Genomic DNA, 24,125 nt, shown 5'->3' with positions numbered 1-24,125 from the left:
CTGTCCTCCAAGTCACCACCTTCAGTTGAGGTGAGAAAGGACAGGGGGTCCTCTATTGCAGGGGTGCCGTCTGCCTGCTGGGTTTCTGTCTCAGGATGTAGGATTTTACTCCAAACGTCTATCTCCTTCTCACATTCCCTGATGGTCCTCAGCCTACTTACCTCCTCCCTGAGCTCCATCACTAATCAGAGGAGATCCTCTACCTGGGCACATCTCCCACAGGTGTGCCCATCACTGCCATCCGTCACCAGCATAAGAGCAGGGCACTCCCTGCAGCCTGATGTCTGTGTGGCTGCATTTTTCCACAGGCGCTCCGTCTGACAGGTTGCCTCAGACCTGGTGGTTCTGGAGTTCATGGATGCCAAGGTCTTCTTGTGAGTTGCTACCATTGCTACTTGGCTAGGTACTGTCACTCATTTACCAAGCTCTGTGTGCATATCATCATCATTAGCTACTCCTCTCACCAGTAGTACTATACAAATGAACTCTTTTGTGAATATCATAAGTTCCAGCACTACGGGTTAGAATATATGTGGTAATTAGGAAATACTTGCCAGCCCCCTCCCCTCAACATTGTGAAATGTTAATGGTACGGTCATGTAAAGAAAGTAAGATGCTAAAAAGAATATATCTTACCAACATTCAGCTAGGAAGAGAAGGGAACACAGCTGTGCTGCTAACAGCAAACGAGTCAGAGGTTTTATTAATTGCAGTTCAATTTGTATCCAGGTGAAACTTAGCATCAGTAATCTACTTTTGATTGCAGGAAAAAACTATTTTGAATAAACCACAGCAGACTAATTTCAGAATTAACTCACTGTGTACTCTTGAGCAATTAACTAAGCACTCATAGCCAAAGGATTTTACAACTTGTTTTGTAGGATTCCTCAGCAATGTTTAAACAACTGCATGTAAGTCATTGTAGACAAGATACTGCAGTGAGGTATTTTTGCCATCAATGGAAATATTATGATACTAAAGGCTCCAGTTATTCACCATATTGTCCAATTTATTAATAAGAGGCAGAGAAGCAGCAGAAACATGCTGGTCAGTGATGCTATGTAGAACACATTTGTCAGCCGTTCTGATACGGATATACTTAGCAAGTAAAACATATGCCACCAGCAGAAAAAAAATGCTGCTCTTCTAATAAGCAAGCACTTCTAACTGTGGCTGTGACATCAGCTTGCTCCTTGCTAGCTCTTTTCACTCTTGTGAGCTAAAATGTAAAATCAGTGTCAAGAAAGTAAGACAGGGTGGCAGGGAAAATCTTACTTAAATATGTACTTTGATTTCTATTTTCTTCAAACTAAATACATGTTCACATCCCAAGGACTTGCCACAGCTGATGAAATCCTTCTAAGTGGTAGGTTCTAAAAAAGCCAGATTGCAGCTATCCCAGTGCGACTTTGCAAAGGGGAGGAAAGATATCGTCACTCTTTTGTTGACCCACTTGAACATGCACAGGGGAGAAAAGGGCTGCAAGGGATCTCTTGAGCCATCAAGTCTGGCCCCACGCTACTACTGGCTATTCCATCTCAGAGATGCTTTCATACATTGCATGTAAAAGTAATTGGGGTTTTCGTCCTTCTACTACGACTGGAAGGCTGTTCCAGAAACTCATTGTTAGAATCACAGTTAATCCTCCTAATTCCCAGCCTAAATTTATTCATGCCTAACAGAAACCCATTTGTTCTTGTGCAAACACCAGCATTAATAGCTCATTCCCCCTGCTGGTAGAAATGACCAGACTCTCAATGCTTGCAGCATCTAGGCCCAAGCAATGGGTGAAAATTTCATGAGACTGTAGTTGAAAACATTAAGGATGTTATCTTCAGCACAGAGATGCCTAGAATAGCAAGGACTGCATTAGGTTGAGAAGCAGAAGGAATATGGCCATGCCAGTACAAAGCATGCTTCAGCTAATAAACCTCACCAGGAAAAGGAACTTAGTAGCTACAGCTGCTACTGCTTGGAAGCTGGCTTGCTGCACATGGACATGCAGCATTTAAAGGTGTTGCTTTTCTTATGTTCTCCCAGAAGAAAAACATTCTTCCTCCAATAATTTGCAGCTACTGGGGCTGCTGCTCACGCAGAAGACTTCTACACGGTCTTGCATTCTACGCAATCTTGCATTCAGCAGAAAGGCCTGTGCTGATGCTGCTGCCATCACTGCTGTCATGCTATGCTATAAAAGGTAGGTAAAAATGCTGAGAAGCAGCAATATTAGTCAGATGGGAAAAATCCTGGCATTTCCATAAAATGCAGCTCTATGAAATAGGAAAAAAAAAAAAAAAAAAAGTAGAAACTGCTATATCCAGTTAGGCATCCTGCCTTTTCTCCATAGATAAACTTGGACCAGTTTCCCTGCTCCTTCCCTAAATAGGCATAGGGATGAATCAGGCATGAAGCACACTATCCTGAAAGATTCCTATTTGAGGATGTATCTAGGATTTGGCACTGATTCCTCTAGAGGACCTAAAACATTTAACCATTATTTCTCTAGAGAGATGATCTGAATTTTTTAAGAAAAATCAGTGCAAATCACCTCAAACCAGGACAATTATCAAAGTGTTGCACAGAAGTCCTAGGGTATCCCCGGCACGTTTCAGTTACTAAAATATATTTTTTGTCACGTAAATAACTTTCAGTGTTGGATGTGGATCACAGATTGATGTGTTATTATCCCCTCAAAAAAAAGACCTTCTAAACTAATTTCCTTACAAGTTTGATATACAACCAAAGGACGTCTTTCGGCTTCTCCCCACCAATCAGTCTGGACCTATGGATTCCCAAATTTTAAAGAGGTCAGTCACAGGTTTGGTGATTCTCATGACCCATCTGCCAAAGAGAGTATCTGGTAGTGTCAACATAATTGTTTTGTAACATTGCATCAAAATTATGCACAGATCCCAGTAAGTGCTTTTCATAATTTCTGCTGTTAGTTCCTTGAGCAGATTCTTGCTTCCTAAGGAAGCTCCAGTAAATCTTCAATCTCCCAAAGCACAGAAAGAATCACAGCCCAATAATATTTTACTAGTTTACTAGACTGGAACTGGCAGTGCCATAATGCAGCAGATACTTCAGGGGATTACTTCTGCTTTGTCAGCTTGGTACAAAAGCAAATAAGACCCAATCTTTCCTAATATAGTATGCATCCCTCAGTCGTCTTAATAAATTTTTGAAAAAAAAAATCTCATCCACAAATCTCTAGAGCACAAAACCCCCCAAGTCCTCACAACCGTGGAAGTGGATATTCCTCTCTCACACCCACAGGAGCCACACGCAGCCTGACCATGTGGATTGTCATGTCGAGAACCCACACTTGGGGGATGTGAAATTATGCCCTTTACCCCACTGCTTCCATTCTTCCTTTCGCCCACATGAACTCACACTTAGTCACCCTTCAAAGATCTTATTATTTCTCTATATGCATGTGTTCCCTATGATTTTCTGGAGTTGATTATCCCACTAGTTAACTATAAGTTTAAACACACATTATTATTTGTTGTTACTATGGAAATGTAGCATTTTTTTTAAGACTTCCTTGGAAATTAAAGCAGCATTATTTTATCCTGCATTGAGTATCTTTGTAGCATACGTGATTGAAAAAGTGCTAGTTTTCCTATACTAACCACCCCAAGAACATGTATATTATTCAAAACCCATGCTTCAAAAATAACTTTTTATATTATTACTTATGAAACTGCTTTTTACAGGGAATTGATTTACTTTTCTCTCTTAAAGTCCATCCATATCTTATAGCTAAGAAATGTTCCAACTTTAACCATCTTGCAGTTTGTCATCCTCTTCATCCTCCTTTTTACACGTGGGCACCAGAAGCCCCATAAATAAAGGAGGAGGTAACTTGCTTTCTCAAGTCTCTTGCCCTGAGAAACCAAAGGCTTCAATGCAAAATGACGCCAGAACAATTTCTTGCTGCAGACGAGTGACTGGCATGACAATGTTGTCTGTATGCACACATGTGCCAGCTACTGCCGGAAGAGAGACATCACCAAAAGCAGTTCACACCTCCAATTAAGGTTTAGTTGCACCAACTACACTATCACAGTTAAAGAATTTCACATAAATATTAAGAAAACCATAGGAGCACATTAACTTGCAGCAGAAAATATTTGCTTATTGTAAGCAACTCCAGAAAATGAGCTACTCCTACTTGTAGCTGAATGGAACCAGTTTGTTCATAACCAAAGCACTGCAAGCATCAAGTGCCTGAGAAAGAACCAAAACCAAAAGAACTCTCACCTCTGATTAAATTGGATTTCAGATCAAACCCTCTTTCCTTAACAAATGCATACACAAAACTTGGACCATGGGGCTGCAAAATAAAGAATTTATTCACAGAAACTGGAACTACTCTTAATTTTTATTACTGTTCTTGTGCTGATACTGCATGTGGAGCTTGGAGTTCAAAATAATTTCTTAAATAAACAAACAAATATGCTTCAACTGGTAGAGCTCAGTGAATTGAAGCATTAAACAGTAGGGGAACATGCCCAAAGGTACAAAGCAGATTAAGTGCACAGTCCGAAGGACAATCTGACCTCTGCAGGCCAAAGGCAGATCAAGGCCCTTCCCACTGGACAGTGTTTTCTTGCCTTTATTTTTTTTATATTATTTTAGCCCCATCCCAAAATTTATGTTTTTCTCCAACACAGTTCCATAATCAATGAAACTTCCATTTACCAAATGGAAAGAAATCCTGCTGAGCACAAAAGTCTCTTTTTTCTCATTCTGCCTATAGATAAACTGACTTTTCTTGTAGAAGAGAAAACTGCTCCTAAACAGCAACAATCATCCATTGGTTTGGCAACTGTTTAAGCAATACAACAGTCTTTCACAACATTATACCACCTACAATCTTTATGAGGGAAATAACAACACCTGAATGGATATGGACAAGGAACATCACTAATTAAAAAAAAAATCCTGCTTAGAATGAAAGCAATGCAATCAAAGTTATGCAATGTCTTTAGCTTTTTGCCTTTTTTTTTTTTTTTTTTTTCATTTTTATAGCCACAAGAAACCCATGCAATTCTCTTTCTGCTTTAGGAAGGTTGGCCACTCAACAGTACAATTCAAAATGTCAGCCTGTTTCATGATAGCTAAAGAATCACCCTATTTGCTTGACCCCAATTGTTTTAAACTTGACTTTCCCACTCTACACTGCAGTTCAGTACCCAGACCAGTGTAAAACAGCACTGGTTATCACCCAGGAATTACCACGCTTTAAACCTCTCCAAGACTGTCAGACTTTTCACATGACCTTGGATTCTCTGTGGTCCTATCTTCAGTAGTACAGAAACCCTAAATCTGCCTTCATTGCTTTTTTAAGGGTTCCTTTTAGAGAGGCAAATTGCTGGGCAGAGCTCACATGGTACCTCCTCTTTGCTGCCAGGCTACAGGGAAACATGCTTTATATTTAGTAATTCCTAGTGCCAGAGCAGCCCTTACAGATGTGCCCATATGGTAACAGCCCTCAGTCTAGGCTTAGATAAGTACCTGAATAGGTTTAAAGTGACATTTAAATGCTGGTTTTTGGAACCCTTTTAGGTCCCAGACATATGCGTAAAGGCAAGGAGTTGCAGAGCCAAAACTAGAAACCGTACTGGAAGCACTAATGTGCTTATCCAGTCAGGGTATAAAATGTTATTTGGCTTATACGAGCTGTCATACAGCTGAACTGCAGAGCTCAAATTTAAAATATTCATGATCATCCTAGCAATCTCTCCCTCCCCCCCTCCAAGAGGGCAATGAAGAAACAGTCTTATATTCTCAGATGTAACTATTTGTTTTACAGAGGGAACATCTTTTGTTGGGCTGCCAAGCCTGAGTCATCCCTACAGACTCATTTCTAGAAGCATGCACATAGGACTGACAGCTGATCACAAGCTACCTCCTAACTTCCATAAAGATCTTATAGGTTTTAAAGCAACCTAGTAAAATTAAGACACAGTAACCTTTTCTTTATAGTGGCAAACATTAATAAAATTCTCTGTTGCTATAGTTATGAAGAGGGAAGACTTTTTTATTCATAAAACTAGGTCGCTGAGGAAATAATGTGCTCACACAGCAGGGGAATGTTTTCTGAGCATGCAGATAGCATATTTCCCAGCTTGCTAGCATGGCTTGGACTGCCCCGTTTGCCTCTCAGCTGCTCCCACCACAGTTCTAGCGCTGGACCTCACAGGGCCCCCAGCAGCAGTGTACGCAGGCCAGGAGCGATGGACCCCGAGAGCTTCTCCACCAGCATCACCATGAGTGGAAATGAGACCTGCTAGTGGCAAGTGAAAAGAGTCAGCACAGAAATTTAGCAGCTAATATAATAGAGTATTGAGACGGCAAATTGCAGGTGGTAAAAACTTTAACTTCTAAAAAGTGCAGATATTGGGTAAATTATAATCTTGCTTTTGGGGCTTTTTTTGGCTGATGCCACCATATCAGCAATAATGGGTCAGTATTGCCCGTGTAACCTGTGGGCAGGGAGATCCTCCTGGCTGGCTTACTAACATAGAGGATATTGGAAGACCACACAACTGCTGTCTCTCCAGAGGCTGGGTCGACACATTGCATCCACCTTCTGGAGACAGGCTTGGGCAGCAATGGGGGAGCTTGTTTCATGAGGGTCATCTCCTGAGTAAGTCCCTGGGTAAAAGGCTCCAAGAGTGCGCAGGGAAAAGGGCTAAGTATCATGCCCAAGACCTGCACTGTTTGGGCCTGATGGCCTTTGCTGGAACTACAAGGACAAGGAGACCCCAGGTGACTGGCTCCCTCTCAACAACCCCTGAGCCTCTCCATCACACACTCGCAGGTAGGTACATGAGTCAGGCACTGAGCTCCTTCTCCATCCTTGCTGCCATCTCCAGGCTCTTCGTTGGAGGCAACCTCAATGCCCAGTGAAGACACTGGTCAGCATCTCTCCAAATTCACTAGCTCCCTGCTGCCAGCCAGATCAGGCACCAGCAGTCCCCACAACAGACACGCTGCTTGCAGCCAGGTCACCTTTCACACTCACTGCCCTGCTGAATGGTGGGACAAAGCCCCTCAGTGGCCATAACAATTGGGTAAGGGCAGCCAAGGCCCATGCGTGTGCCAGGGCGAGCACCACATCCTTTTGTCTTTCCCATCCCTTGGCTTCCTGTTCAGTCGCTGTTGCAACTGAGGCACCGGTGACTTTGGGTCAGCATTAGGGTTGCCTCCCCTCTTCGGACAACTCTGGAAGTACGGGACCTCTCTGGATTGCTTTCATGTGGAGTGTCTCAGGTTTCATCAAGCAATTTGCCAGGCTAATGGCATTTTTCCTGGCCTCTTTCTGGCTCCTCTGCTATGATGCTACATTGTCACTTCAATGGAACTACAACTAATGAGACAAGAAGTGCCAAATGCTCCTCCAGTGACCCTCATACCATGTCTTTCACAGGTCTCGGATGGCTGCGTCAGAAGACGCAGAGAGATCCTTTGCTGCCTCCCCTGAAAACTGACTGTTTTGATGGAAGCAGCTGTAATCTCTTCCCATTTACCCTGCCAAACCCAACCTCTGCCCAGTCCCTGGAGGGATTTGAATTAGGATGACAGCAAGCCCTGTTACTTTTCCAATTTACTTTTGCAGATAGCAGAGATTTCTTATATTTTTTTCATTTTTACAGTAAAGATGTCTCAAGGAATTTTCACGGGGATCTGTCCATTACCTTCCCCAGCAGACATTTCTGCCCCAATATGAAGGGTGGCTGACTATCTAGAAGGCTCTTTGCTCAAGGCACATAGTAATTAGCATACCTTGTGCCAGGAGGGAGAGGATTAGACTCTCCCCAGCCATCTGCTGAATATGCTTGCCAAAGTCAGAAGAGCATTTTGCTATATAAACTGCATAAAGCATATACCCATATACAATTTTGAAATTTACTAATAAAATCTGGTTTTGCATAGTGCCAAAAAGGAGAAGTGGAAATGCACCACAGCATAGCAAGACACAGAGAGTGATGTTATTGAATCTTAAATTTTAACTTTGGGCACACTGACACTAGTGGGAAAAAATGGCTGTGTAATGCAAGTTCTCAGGGATTTCACAAATCACCTTCATGACATCCATACTTGCTCAGCAAATACTTGTGTGATTAACTGGCTGAACAGGAAAACTGGAACAGGCATGTGAGATTAAAAACAGATACTTTGAAATTTATTTGGAGAAAGTAATGCGGTGGGGTGTAGAAGGAAGAGACACCCATGTTCTCTCAACTCTCATTTGTTACACCATCCTTCACCAAAACATTTTCAGCTACAACAACAGGTAAAATGTACTTTGCAGAGAGGTAATTCAATTTTCTGGTGGATTTTGATATATCCTTGCATTATGTTTCATTGCACCCTGGAGCAAAACAAACTTGTTTTGTTTTTAGTTGCCTACCAAGGAGGATGGAGTTCCAGCTCTGGAAGAGCCTATGTCTCTCCTCTCCAGAAGCTGCACTGCTCAGAAGCTGGTAGGCATCATAAAGAGACCTCTCCATGCCTGACCCCATTCCATTTGCCCAGGATTTGGAATTGCTGGGTAGCAGGTACATTGGTATCCTCCAAGCAAATAACAGAGAGCTTGGGAGCAAGGACTTCCAAATATTTCACCGACAGCAATCCACCAGCTATATCCCACAGGTGGACATTCATTCTGTCAGGTCTTCACGCAAAATAGGACCTCAGCTCTTCTCTGCCTGCAGCCCCTAATGCAAATAATAGAAGCAGGAGAAGAGAGAGAAGATACCATATAGCCTGCTGCCAATCCATGTTTTACATCAAGGCAGAAAATGCTTACCAGTAAATTAAGCCTTAACTACCAGCTTCCCCCCTTCTTCAATATTCATAGCCTACTATCTAGATCCTGAAATACGATCAAAACTTACCAAGAGCTGCTAAGCAGCCTCAGCATCCACTGATTTCAGAAGCAGAACATAAAATGCACTGTAAAGACCAACCCTGCATGGAGCTGTACACCCAAAAAGAAATTTATCTCAAATTTTTGTAATTCCTTTAAAATCCACACAACAGCTCTGTTACGCTTCATGAGTCTTGTCACAAGTACAAGCCTTCACATTGGCACATTTTAAAAATAACCAGTGAGTAAGATCCTGTTCTCATTTCTATAAAAACTCCCCTACTGATGATAAAAACTGGTTAATAATTCAACAAAGTAATCTGAGTGTTCTAAAAGTGGCACAGAATCGTTTATATTTAAAGAAAGTGCTTAGTTATAGGAGATTAATCTGCAAGAGAGGACTATAAAATAATTAATAAAGAAAACACATCCAAAATCATTTGCATAGACTCCTAACATCACCTACCTGTGGTTAAATATAGGGTATTTGTTCCTCTCGTGCTGTCTGCTCTCATGTTTAGAGAATGGCTCCACTGAGAAAAAGCTGGCTACTTACAGACTAAAATATTACTCCACAGGAGGTTAATGCAGTTTGGCCCATATAATCAAGATCTAAACTCCACCACTTCACCCAAGCCCCAACAAAGTCGTAAGAAAAGTCACACCCTTGCAATACAGTTTGTTGGTCGAAAAATCAGAAAGAATCGGAGGCTTTGTGTTTCTTTGGGGGATTCTGGAAGGCTGCTTATCCCTACGTTATATCAAGGATATCCATTTATGTTGAATACCATTTTTATTGATATTTGTTTCAGGTTACCTAGGGCCTTATCTTCATAAATATCTAGCAAAGACTTGGGCTAGCATCCAGGCCATTCAAACCTCTGAAAGTTAGTCAGTGTACATCTTGATTTGAAACTGAAAAAGGCCAAAACTAGTGAACATGTTTAAAATGTTTCTCTTAAGCATCTTACCTCACTTTTGAACCTTTAAAACAAGCATAACAGCAGTTTATCACAAAGAAATATTTTCAAGAATAACAACTAATTGGAAATTATGGAAAATAGAAAAAATAAATATGCATTTTCTTTATTTGGTTAGTGCATCCCCACATCCTTGACATTTCATCTTGCAGGCAAAGGTATAAAAATATTTTTAAATGTTTTATGACTGATATCTATATTCCAAAATTTTAATAATTTCATAGGGTTCCTTTTTATTTGTTTTGTTTAATATATCATTTTTATTCTTCAGACAAGTTAAATTTTATAACCTAATCTATGAATATGGAATACCGAGCTTCTGGATAGCTGAAAGCGAAGCCTGAAAGAAAAATTACAGTTCCAAGGCATTTTCTAATTTGGTTTATAAATAGATGGCTTTGACATACCACTCACAAAAACAAAGCTATAGTTAGCTTGCCCGAGGCAGCTGCGCAGCTGGGAGAACATAGACAGGCAGCCTAGCTGTGCAGTCGCCTGTGTTGTGATACATGCTATCAAAACACCAGTTAAGAACATGGGAGGAATTAGCATTTTGGCTTGAGGCAGAGTGATAGGAAGCGGTCTTTCATGTTGTCTTATCCAACACGTAAACCATTGAAGTAAAGCAAGCTAAATAGATTCTTAATTGGAAACAGCAGGTAAGAAACTTTAATGCAACTAACCTTCTTGGGTGTTTTGGTACAAGGCTGGTAGACTCATGTGAAAATTACTGTTTCCTGTAGTTGTAAAGCTTTTTCGCTATTGATAACTATATGAATTATTTTGCTATGCAGATAAGTCAAATGAATAGGCAGAAATATTCTCAGAGTATGACTAGTGGAAGAAATACCCCATAGAATGGCACATATTTCTGGGGCCTGATCCAGGCTTATTTCTGTCACTGGAGGTTTTTGCACTGACACCAGTTGATTTCAGCCCAACCACGCAGATGAATATTCTGCTATAACTGCAGCATTCTGGCTCTGAAACAGCGCAAAACCATAAAAATTTCAGGTGAAGCTCAGAAGTGGGTCCACTTGAACTGATGGAAGCTTGCTGGTTTTCTCTTAGGTTATTTGGGCACTAATTTACTGGATTGATGCCCTATTGCGCTCCCTCGAGTGGAGCAGATGTAGCAATTCTAAAGTTTACTTTGTATTTATTAAATTCATGTATTCAAATTGCAAAATTAAGATCCACATCCAAACTTTCCAAAATCACAGTTACTTCAACATAATAATTTGTTTCAGGCCTATCTTTCAATGAAACACTTTCTAGCTAACAAATAAGCCCAGTGCATGCACAAATATGAATGGATAAAACCACAATATCATACAGTGAATGACATAAAGGCCTTTTATGCTAGATGCAACTTTTTTTTTTTAATCTAGAACAGTGTTTCCTGCCCCTTTACTTAATATTTTTTCCAACATTAATTTTCAGTTTAGTAGACACGTATTCTGCAATCACAAGAGAAAAATTCTATGTGCGTTAAGGCTGAAAAAGAGCAGGTATCCTCCCACACAGTGCTTATGAAATGATCTCTAGACTTCTGAGATGCTACATGACCTTCACTTACATCAAGTGCAGTAAGTTTAAACATTTACTTTAAATAATAATAATAACCACCATAACCTTTCCCCACAGAAGCATCCACCCTTAGCATACAAATACCATCAGAATTCATCATTTAGAAATAAAATTTTCCTTCCTTGAAAGTACAAACCTGAGACTGTGATATAAGTGCACTTATATAAGTCCACTTCTAAGTGTTAGAAACATGAAAATTAAAAACAAGACTTAACTTGTGCTTGAATTTCACCAGTCTTTTCAAATCCACTTATAGCCTGAGCGTTTTGACTGTCAAGACTTTGATAAAAGCATGATGTAGCTCTTTTAAAAAGTGCTGAAGAAAAAGAAAGGAGAAAAAAACCAAACCAACCCAAATACTTTCCATAAAGTTTCCAGAGGGGTCTGAGTGACTTGCAAGCTCATGTCTTTCCCCCTTCTTCAGATGTAATTCAAGAATTTAGTAAGGTTCCTGCAAACTGATGACAATGGAGCTCAGATTCACAAGTCATCTTTTGGCGAACGTTAATTCTTTCCCCTTATAAACTTGAAAGAAGTTTTCTTTTACAAAGAAAAAATACAGCACTATCATCCTATCTAAGATGGACTAGGAGAAAGAACTTAAAGCGATGTGCCACAGTATTGAAACAAAAAGAAAATGAAAACAAAATACCATCTTAAAGATGAATCTAAGTATAAAAGGAGGGAAAAATAACACAAGCTCACACACTGGGAATGTTTGTAACTTCAGCTCTCTGATATAAATTTATCAAGTTTTTGTTCATAGCAAATTTAGAATAGGTCACAAAAGCAAAATGTGCTGTCTAATATTACCTATTTAGCTGTTCTATAGCGTTTTTAATCTACATACCTCTGTTTTACTGAGTAGACATGACTGATTATGACTTAAGAAAGGAGATAAAGTGATAAAGTATAAAAAGCCCACTTAATGCAGCCTGGGTTTTTCCACAATGTTACTAGCCTGCTTTGGAGAAAACAATGGCAGCACAAACCAGGAAAGGAGGGCTGTTTTAACTCCTGTTCCCCTAACCCTTCTCATCAAAAGCTATTTAACCTAATTATCAGTAATGGGAAACCAAACACAATCTCCCTACAAACACAGGCAAGAGAGAATATACAAAAGAAACAAGCAAAAACAATAGAAAACTCAGAGCCCAAACAAGCCCAAAAGAAAAAAAGCTACAGCAAGTTTCCCTGAATACAACATTTGTAAAATATTTATTAAGTCAAATTAATACTAAGCCAGTTAGAACAAAGTATTGGACACAAAGCAAAGTAAACCAATCAAAAAATCTCAAGTGACAACAAATGGAGCTAAAAGCAAAGACAAGACATATGCAACAACTGTATAGACAGGTAACAAATTTACAATTTTAGCAAAAAATTGTAAAGTTTTAGACTTACACTCAGCAAACCCATATAGCTTGAAATTCTCAAAAAAGAACTAAGCAAAAATCTTCTGTTGGAAAAAGAAAAACACCTTAACTCCTGTAGGATAAAAAGAAGGGAGGGTTAAGCCTTTGGAAGTTTGTTTCGAGGACTCATTTTGCCAGAGAAGCCAGGTAAACCACAGCCTGCACAGGTCCTCATTGGCACAGCTGTTTGTCACAGCCACCTCCTTTTTTATGGGATGGATTCCCCACTTGAAAGTCTCCTCTGGCACAGCCGGGCAGGGGTTTCAGCGGCAGCTATTCCCCACACCCACCCAGGCCATGCCAGCGAACCAAGGGATGTACACCACAAGCAGTCCAGCCGTCGGCGGGCAAACACTCTTCTTGGCAGTGCACAGTGAAAGGACAAGAGATACCAAGCACAAACTGAAATACAGGAAACTCTGTTTAAACATTGAGATAAAAAACTTTTTATCTGGGAGGGTGGTCAGATGCTGGAACAGGTTGCCCAGGGAGGCTGTGGAGTGTCCGTGCTGGGAGATAATCAACATCCCATGGGATGTGGCCCTGAGCAGCCTGCTCCAGCTGAGCCTGCTGTGAGCAGGGGGTTGGACTAGACGGTCCCCAGAGGTGCCTGCCAACCCCAGCCCTTATGGCGCTTTTGTGAGCTTAGAGGAGCCAGTGGGAACAGAAGGCTTGCCAAAATACAACTGTCAAGATTTTTGTTGTTTGCCCACACACACACTAAAATGTGAGTCTCTTATGGGAAAAATTGTTTGAAAACAGACTTTCAACTGATTTCTTTTCTGTGAATTAAAAAACCTTGTTTTCCAACATAATCTAGAGTTAAATGAAATAAGGGAAAATAGAGAAGTTGACACACTGGCTGCACCAGGGAGCTTGAAAAGGACATGGTAGGCAATAAAGCAAGACCCAAGTACTAGAGATAGACAGGTGTGGATGCTCGGCTCCCCTTTACAGCTTCCATGAAAAGGCAGAGGTGTCTATGAAGGCATAGGCAATAATGACATAATAAACCAAAACTATATTCATAATATAGCCAAATGGCACTCATCACACCTTACTCTGAGAAAATAAATATGGAGAAGTCTGCATTGCAGATGAATTCTTATTTTAAAATGAAGGAGTGTGAGGGAGAAAAAAAGAAATTTGCTAAGCACAGAAAAATGAAAAGTCTCTGTAAAGTAGGAAATATGTAAAATACAGTTTCATTGTTGTGTTCTCTTTTAAGCTCTAAAAAGAAAAAATATTGTGCTTACCGATGCATTTCACAAAATCCATTGAGCACTGACGTCTAAAATAAGAATATAGAAGATAATTCTTGACAGTATTGAACACTTAAGAGTTCTTTAAATCCACAAAAAGTGCTGTACGAACATTAATTATGGCAGGTGAAAATATGCTGACTTTGACTCCAACATTATCCTGACCCCAGATTCAATCAAAACTACAGTGTGTTGGCAATAACTCAGGAAATGACTATTTGCTAGAACAGACTGAAAAATTGAAGTGTTAAACACATTTGGAAATCCATAAAATATCTGTTACCAAAAAGTCAGTATGTTTATTTTTAATTGTACACAGATTGAGTCTAATGCCATTAAAAAGAAAAGCACAAGTGTTTCCATCATCATTTGAGCAACTGATTGATTAGTCATTATTAGATCAGAATTTCAACAGCTCCTTTCAATGTTTGGAGAAGTCTGCTAGTAGCCACATACTGCCTTATAATTTTTCTCTTTAGCCTTCAAAAAGAAGCAAGTGCACAATCTTTGTTGTAATATTTTTTCCCCTCTTAACAGTAGCTGAAAGGATCAAAATGAGCAGCAAAGACAAATATTATCCATGTATTGAGCAAATAAAAGTAACATACCAGAAGAAAGAATGATGGAATCTACCACAGGAAGTAGGTGGATTTTGACAACTGTTTGCAAAGGTTCAGACAAAACAGAGATCAGTACTAAAAAAAGAAGCAAAACTGAATATCCATTAGCCTAGTTCCAATCTATACTACATCTTTAAGACTTACTCCTCACTTCTACCTCCCTCTTCATCTTAAAACTTTAGCGTAATAAAAAGCAAGTCATGCATGTGCACTGCATCCACAAGGGATGCAACAAGTATGCTGAGGACTACACCTACCCCCTTCCCTGTTAATTCTCGCAGCTTAATCTCCAGGCCAGTAGACAGTGCCTAAGCTCTCTGCGTGAGCTCGCAAGGGTGTATTTTGATCCTGCAACTTGCTTGTACAATGTTAATAATGACCAAGTAAGATATAACCAACATTTTCATGTGCACCAGTACCAACATTAAAGCAGTATGACACAGCAAATATGAAAAGCTGACCAGCTTCAGTAAACAAAGGCATGTTTTTATTTGAGGATGCAAGAGATTTAAAAGCCCGTTTATGAATACTAATATTTGGGAGGAATTATTTTCCAGTTTTCCTTAAGGAAGGAACGCTGCCAAAAAAAGCGCCTACATTTAGAATCACTGACACCGTTAAATCACATAAGCTGTAATAATGATCTGTATTCACACGTTTCATCAAAACCCTTCTGCACTTCACGAAAATCATTATGACTTCCAAGATCACAGAAACAGTAATTTTGTGCATCAAACCACTAATAACTCCAATGAATCCAAAGCCAACTAAAACCATGCTATTAATTTCATCACATCTCTCAAATATTCCAGCTTGAACTGGACCTCCATCGTACTTGACAGTTCTATCATTAATTGCTTATATTTCCCATGAAAGATGCAATCACCAGACTTAAAATTTGGTTAGAGTATCATGTTTGCAACTCCAGGTTTAGATGGTTGAACACTATGTCTTTAATGAATTATTATTTGACAGAAGAGTAGTAACTTCATTCAGCCAACAACGTAATACATTGCAATCTTCAAGTATGTGTTGAAAACTGGAAAGCACATCCTGAAATTTTATGACATATTGAAGCCTCAGGAAACAATATGCCTATGCCTTTTAGCCATTTATTGATCCAAACTGACACATCTGTGCACATCGCTCCTGCAAAAGAGCATGCTGGTTTAAACTTACAAACAGCAAATGACTACTATATTTAAAGAACGAGGTATTCTACACAGGGTATTCTATTGGCCAAGGTATTTTTATTTATCAGAAAATGTCTTTTTGCACACAGCTTTGAAGACAGTTCTGCATGCATTGTAAGATCATAATCAGGATTGATTTGATCCATCATTACAGAGAAGCCAATCCATTTTGCATGAAGTAGAAAGCTGCTTAATGTTACGATACTTCCAAGCACTGCCCTCATTTGTTAAGTGCACGTTATGAAAAAACTGTTCATGAGTAAGTTCTGCAGGGATCTGGCTTGCCATGTGGTTGGTGCTTCTTGGTTTCCTGCTGCCAAAGTGCAACGAGGCATCTAAAATACAACCAACGCTTTTTCAATGCCATCCTAGGATGTCATTGCTTCAGTTGCCACAGGATGGGACTAATCTTGGCTTCACTGAAGTCAAACAGAGACTTCACTGGGTCAAGATATCATGCAGTTGTGAACAGGTGTTTAAATTATCTCTGGCCTTCTTCAAAGTAGTAGCTTATTCCATAGTATTCTGTGGTGTTTTTTCCACAACAAGTTATAGCAAATAGTTTCAAGTTAAATTCCACTTCAAGAATAAAGAAACTACAAAAATGCAAATTTAGTTTTTATTTTATTAAAACAAGATTTGTTCTGCTGAAGGAATGAACAAATTCATAACTGCAAAACATAAGCAAACAAGGAACAAAACCTTTGCTTCTGGGCATGCTCAGACCTATGCTACTACAAAGTTTTCTGGAAAATATTACCAGGAATGCTGTAATTCATAGCAGATAAATCATTAAAGACAAAAATTCTGGGATTTTAATTGCATTAGCAAGTGAGATACATTTTACTTTTCTTATCTGTCCCCAAAACATCAACAGTTGAAACTCTGTTCTATTTCCAGAATAAGTATGAATTCAGATTACTCCACTCTCAGCCAGAGTTACCCTAGGGGAAAGAGAAAGGGAGACAGCTAAAGAAATCAAGAATCATCATCCCACTCCTGTTTCACACTACTCAGTGAAGTAAGAGGACTCCCAAGCACAGGAGCACAGGCCGTAGCTTGTCCTCTGCACTTCAAATCAGGACACCATCCACTTCTGTTACCTGTCACTGATTTACCTCCAAACAGAATATCCTGTCCTGTAATTTAGCTCTTCACGACATTAAAAAAAAAAAATCCAAATGCACAACTGAGGAAAAACATGGAAACAGTAACTCTAAAATTAAGTGAGCTGAAGATACAAAGAAAGAACATCCAGCAATGCACTGGACAAGTTTGTAATATCACTGTATTCTTACAAACTCACATTGTTTCAAATGACCACAGACAGAGACAGAGAAGCAGGTAAAAAAATTACAGCATCAAGCAAGAGTGTTGCAAAATACATTACCAATTACAAGAACACGAAAACCACAAAAACGCGTATTCCCATTTGGGCACAAATTTAGCATGAAACTTAAACACATCTTCAGATTAAGTCATAGTCTCATTATAAATACAACTAAATACCTCATTTTATCTGAGTCCCAGAGAGGAGCACTTTCATACTACAATTACAAGAACACTGGACGCAAAGTTGTCAGAAAGAACTAGAAAGTGAAAAATCCTATCAGAAAAGGAACTGAAGAACTACCAGGTGCAAGTGTCAGACATGTAAAGTTTTGGGGACTTCCTAGTCTGTTCGGTTAGCACCTGGCACAGTAAGAGTCTGGGTTACACTCAACATTCACAATGCAAGTAACTAATAAAAATCAAGCTGCTTAGAATGAGATTGTTTTAAAAGGCTGAGTAATTTGTGGGGGGAGAGACTTTTTAAAATTATGAACTGTATAAAAAACATAAGTATGAACTTGCAGAAAGTCAAAATTACATATGCATAGAAGAAGAAATTATAATGTTTTTCTCAACTATTATAAAATATCCCGCATCTAACTGCTGCAAATTAGATTCAAAAAGCATGACTTTATTCCTCTTTAATCCAGTTATCTTTTCTTGCTTCTCTAGACATGCAAACATATCAAGAAATATCTTTGTCCACTAATGTTAAAAAACAAATTAAAAAAACCCCACACACCTCCACCTCAATCCAACCAACCCTCCCATCAGTTTCAGTGAGGAAGTATTTCAGCTCTCAAGTTTTCCATTGGTGTAGACTTCACAATCATGTTTTGAAGTTTCAGCCATGCTGCTAATGAAACAACATGCTATTCTCCAACGGCAGCAGAATCTGTATTATTTATCTAAGAGGAAAGTGTTTGACTAATTCCTCAAGACCCCAGAAAATTTCTCTTTTCTCCTTCATGCACATGATATTTTGAGTGTTACTGCAATTGTTTGTTTCGCACCTATCTTTATCAATTCTCTTTCCAAAGTAGTTTCTACATTTACTTCTCATACCACAATCTCCCCTTTTTCCCAGTAGTCATTGAGCATGCACAGAAGAGGTTTCTAAACAGTCAGAAGTGAGGCATGGAGTAACATCCAAGCTTACAGTAAATCTTATTTTGACACTGTCAACCACAGAAGTGTTTCCAGACTTGTACTCCAAGTCTGTTTTGTCAAAAAATTGTTACCTTTCATACTTGTTTTTCTTTTTTCTCTTTAAGGAAAATATATAGCTACTCACACTTTTATTTAAATATAATACATTTTTCTTTTTAAAAAAATCACCCTGACAAGGGAGTTTTATTTACAAAAAAAAAAAAGACATTACAGGGTAAAAATATTAGTCATTCTATAGTCAAGATATTTTTATTACTCAAGGTTTCAAGGAAAAATTGTGTGCTGGAGAAACACAAGCTTGCAAAGAATGATTATGGAGAACAGTATTTTTGGCTGTAAACAAATATGCACTAGTGATCTTAAAGTACAATGTGCATTAAACCTTACTCACACACGAAACAATTCATGCTCTTAATGTGTACAATATTGTGAAAAATAAGATGGAAGTAGTTAGATAGGAAAACATTTTTGTATCATAAAAATATGTTAGAATGGAACTTATCTATAGAATTAATTTAAAGCTTTGCTTTAAAACAAACTTTATTTAAAAATCTTCTTTTGCTTTATCTAAAAATTAGCCTTTCTATAAAAACCATTCCTTTAAAACTTTGCTTTAAAAAATCAGTTTTATATTAGACAAAATATTAAATTATACAGGCACAATTAGTTAAGAGGGCTATGAGAACTCATATTATAACCCTTCGTTTTCCAGTGACTTGCAATACGGTCGTAAGATTCTGCATCTACTGACAACCATAGGAAAATTCACCTATAGAAATCACCTTTTATTTAAAAAATAAAATAAATTAAAAAATAACATCAAAAATCTGTCAGAACAGATTTGACTTGTAAAGGAACTTAGTTTCCAGATGGCTTCAGTATGTGCACATCTTTTATTTATCCTGGGAAATATGCACATACATTAAAAAAATCCCAAAACCATTTTTTGAACGAGTGGTTTATGATGACAGCTTTTATATTTCCTTCAGATACTGTATATTAAAACATTTCAAAGTCCACCTTTATCTCAATCCAATCTCAATGGGGTTTTTTTGTGTTCTGAAGATGTATTGTACAACTATAGAACTTAAAGACCTTTAAAGTAAAACAGATTATATATCAAATTGTAGATTTACAATCCAGAGCCCTGATTGTGATGTTTAACTATAAATTACTATAAATTAATACAAATGAACAATTAATCTTGGATTTTAAAGCACAGAAACATCTGCAAGACTAGGGTTTGTCTCCTAAACACATTAAATAAGCTGTCATCATAACAACTATAAAAAAAAAACCAAACCAAAACAAAAACCTAAAACAAACCACAAATGAAAAAACTAAACCAAACCAAAAACCACTACAGTCTTTTTTGCTATAAAATCATAGTAGTTAAGAGCATCAGTGGCGAAATATGAATCACTACAGAATATAATTTTAATTCAACTAAATATTTAAAACAGATATTTAAATATCTGTTTCAACAGATATCTGAACTCTAATAAATTTAGATGGATGCTGCTTTAGGTTTATTTAAATATTTTACTGAAAGTTTAAAAAGAAAGTTTCAACTATAGTACATAAGAATGTAACCAGCAGTACACCCAATTAAATTTAAAAAAACCCACAGAAACTCAAATTTAAGGTTGAAATTCTAGAACTACTCACTGCTATTTGTTTGTACTATAACTTTTCCATCCTTTTTCCATCCCCCCACTAAGGAATGTGAAATTCTCCTATAAACGTAATCAATAAGCTATTTTAAAAAACCCAACCAACAAAAAAAACCAACCCAAACCCTAAGCCTATATTTGTTTTGGAATTTTGTATTTTACTTTAGCCACCACCATTTGAACAGTGCTCTAGAGAGAAATGTTTCCTTACCAGCATGGTCCATTATTGCTTGATGAGAGCCCACAGTGACTTTTTGTCCAAAATAACTGCTTTGGACATGGTTTCAGGAAAAAAAGTCAATATAAAAACATGTACAACTATATTTCATTTCAAGAAAGCACTGAATTGATCTGAATTGTATCATACTGTATTAATTTTAATGCCACTCCATAGGCAAGTATATATTACGTGTTGAAGGAGGTGTGCATATACACAAACACAAAATACATACACAGAATTCAGCCCAGATTAATATATCTTCATTTAATTTCTAGCACAAGAGTCATTTTTTGCACTTTAGAATTATGTGGAAAATTAAGAATAGGCACAATTAATTAATACAGCTTCCAATTTACCTTATTATAGTGCACTATTACGCACCGATAATACCATGAAAACAATATGATACTATTCAAGCTCATTTTTCTAATGTACAGGTGAAGTCTAGTAACTAGGATTCTAAGTGCTTTTTAACTCAAATGCACAACTTCTGCAGCTTTACACAGTAAAACAGCGCAATACCTTATGTCCCCATATTCCAGGAAGAAGAGCTGAGTTTACAGTTGTACTTGTTTCACATTAGACTGGCTTCACACTTTCTGCAGCTTAAGCACTTCAACTGCTTCACCTATGACCTCCTTTTGTTCCCTTTCCTGTTCCTCAATCTTCTTCCAGGTGCTGGCTATAAAATCAAAAGTTCTTTTGGTAGCTAGCTCTCACCTGGTAGAACAAGACAGTTTCGAAGTAACGGTACAGCAGAAGTTCTTCTAGAGGGTCGGTTCACAGTGCTAGGGTGACCCCGATCTCCACTTACTTCCCAGTTACCGACTTTGGAAGATGCTCGCTCTGGCTTCTTGGGAAAAGATTCTGATGTGACTTTCTGCCTCTTTTCAGGAACCCCTTTGACAACTGCTGAGTTCAGAAAGGTCCTTTTTGGTTTCCTCCTCACCTTTAACTTTTTAGCATCAGGCTTTTCTTTCTTAAGGTGCTTTCCCACTGTAGTTTTCCTTGTCTGGCACCTGTGCATGGAGAAAGCAGAAGATTTCTGGGCACGAGGACGAAGTTTCCTTCTCATCCCTTCTTTTTGCTGTTTTTTAGTTCTGGAAGTTTGCTTGCCTGTGGTTGCTCTGTTTCCTCTCCTTCCAACAGTACATCTGACAGACATAGATCCTGCAGCCTTTCTGGAAAAAACTGGTTCTTTATTAGTGCCTTCTTTTCTCTTCCACATTGCCTTTGGATTCTCCCTCTCTAACCGCTCACTCCTAATGGAGGTCAGAGGAGTTTTGGTACCTCTACTGTTAAATGGGGTTAATCTACCATCTCCTTCTACCACAGACTGGTGAGAGTTCAAAGGTGAAATGATCAGGTGTTTAAAAGAGTTCTCAGAGTGACAAGAAACCAGACAATCTGTTTTTTCTGTGGAAACAGAAGATCCATCTGCTTTTTGACTTGAGGCTGCGTCATTCCCTTTACCTGGATCTGGCAGGAAAGATGCTGAAGACGAACTATAGAAGTCTGACCAATTGAATGACTTTGACAGTGTGCTTTCTCTCTGTGCATCAGCTAGTTTCCTCATGTTTGCATCAAAGCTAAGACTTCTGAAAAGCTGTCGAACATGGGAGGGCTTTTTGGTCTTATCTCCAACTGTACTCTTGGGAGGCGTTTTCAGAATTCGATTTGTCAGTGGGTCATAATACTTAAAAGAACACTGTTTGTATTTATACCTTACAGAGTCCTTGCTATCTGTGGAGCTACGATTTTTCCTCATTTTGGGAATATCTATAGGTTTACCTTTACACTGTTTTATCTCTGGGCACGAAAGTACATACACCACTGTCTTGGGCTGTACAGGACTCATAATCTTACTATAGGACTCAGGAAGTTTAAGGGCACATAGTCTAGTTTTCATGTTTGGAGTTTTTTCATTCTCTGGCCACAAGATGCTTGCTTTCTGATCAGCTGGATCAGATTCCCTTCTAGACATTTTTCTTTTTGCTACAGGGTAGTTCAATAGACTTGTTTGGGTGCCATGGCTGACTTTAACCACCTGGCATCTTGAAGCCAGGCGCCAAGTCCTTTTCCTAGGCATTTTAAGAGTTTGTGGGTTGCATAGTGTATCTGAGGCTAAAGATGGGTTATCAAAATCAGAGCCACCACTTAAAGCATCATTAAATTCTGGCAATGCTTTAACTGATGCACTTTCTGTTCTATTACCCTCAACAATATTATTCTTTTTTTCATCCTTCTGCTTTTTTTTCTTCATTCTCTTCCCTGTACAGTTGGCTGAGGATTCACTGTCAAAGTAGCAGCGAAAACGACCTTCCCTGAAATCACGCACAAGTTCTTCAATTTTTATATCATCTTCATACATTATTTGAGACCAAGTCTTTCCCACAAAAGAAGGAGGCACATGAGGCAGAGCTGGAAGAACTGGTTCTTCAGTATGAACTACAACATCCTGTTTTACTGCTTCTACTTTCTCTACTGACTCACTTTTTAAAACCGAAGAGAGCTGTGTTCCATAGTCTTTATCTTGCAAACTTATTTGGACCTCTTTTAGGAATTCTAAATCTTTTATAGCTGCCTTGGGTAAGTCTGTTCCTGCCTGAATAGGTGCATCACAGTCAAAACTAATTTCAGAACCCTCTAAATGAGTATGGTCCAGAAGTGATGAAAAAGTTAAATGGGGATTATTCTCCTCTTTGAAATAAATTTTTTCAGATGTAGTTCCATGGCAATATTTCAAAATAACATCTTCAATAGTGTCATCCACTGAATTTTCATCACCTCTGTTCATCTTCATGTTTTTGCATCTTGCTAGTTGTGGGGATGTCCCAAGATCTAGGGAGCTGCTGATACCCACAGTATCCCTGAGATGGAAATCAGACACCAAAGTTTCATCCTGAGTTCGTAAACCATCTCGTTTAGAGAGAGATTGACCTGAGGTAATATGTAAAGAATTGTTGTGGCTGCACGTACGATTCTGATGAAAAACTGAAGGGTGTTTTGGGTGAACCAGTGTCAGAGCAGAATTCAAGCATGGATTCAAAAACACATCACTATTGCACACCTCCATTCCTGTTTTACCACATCCACTATGCGGAATCAGATTTGATGCTGCCAAACTTGTATCGTTTTTTCCTGATTTAGGACTAACAGAAGAACTACGGATTAAAGGACTGACATTAAAACACTGAGGTACAGGGCTCACAGCTGTAAACTGGCCTTCATAGCTATGATTTGCAATTTGAGCATCTTTCAGGGTATCCCATTTCTCATTGCTACAAATGTCCATAGACTGCTGGGGTATTCTTGTAACATGTTCCTGTCCTCTTTCTAGTTTCTGAATAAATGCTTGTGTTGCAGAAGTTTTCTTTGCGCTCCCACGAGACAGGTATGGAGCAGGAGAGCATATTTCACCAATGGATTCCTGGTCTTTGCTGGAAGTCTTCTGTCTGTCTCGGGTCCTCTTTTTCTCCATCTCTTCTGGGGACAGGCAGGCAATCCTAGTAGCCTCTGGAGCGACGGGGAGTGGCATGTCATCATAGGTTGGTCTAAAGGGGAGGGAAAAAAACACCTTATATAAATACTGTAAATATACTTAAGATTTTTTAAATAGTGGTTTTTGTTGCTTTTTGTTTGTGTTTTTTTTTTTGTTTTGTTTTGTTTTGTTTTTTAAGAGTAATTACCTAGAGTGCATCACACCCAGTGAACAAACTCAAGTTACCAGCTCTGCTACTTTAGCAGAGGTATTCCGTTTTAAAGAAAATGGTGGAGGGGAAGAGA

General features: G+C 38.7%; 1 protein-coding gene across 1 annotated transcript; it reads right to left on the bottom strand.

The window, feature by feature from the left end:
* Positions 1-20,148: 20,148 nt before the first annotated feature.
* Positions 20,149-23,820, bottom strand: ZDBF2 (zinc finger DBF-type containing 2; the record flags this gene model as incomplete). Its single annotated transcript, XM_082483979.1, has 1 exon — positions 20,149-23,820. One exon carries the CDS (start codon positions 23,818-23,820, stop codon positions 21,049-21,051), a length of 2,772 nt encoding a protein of 923 aa, XP_082340105.1. The 3' UTR covers positions 20,149-21,048.
* Between the last annotated feature and the right edge of the window lie 305 nt (positions 23,821-24,125).

This window comes from Vanellus vanellus (genome assembly GCF_965231255.1).
Source record: "Vanellus vanellus genome assembly, chromosome: 5".
In the NCBI taxonomy this organism is placed as follows: Eukaryota; Metazoa; Chordata; class Aves; order Charadriiformes; family Charadriidae; genus Vanellus; species Vanellus vanellus.
The sequence above is the reverse complement of the archived record's forward strand: the minus strand, read 5'-3'. Positions and strand labels throughout refer to the sequence as shown.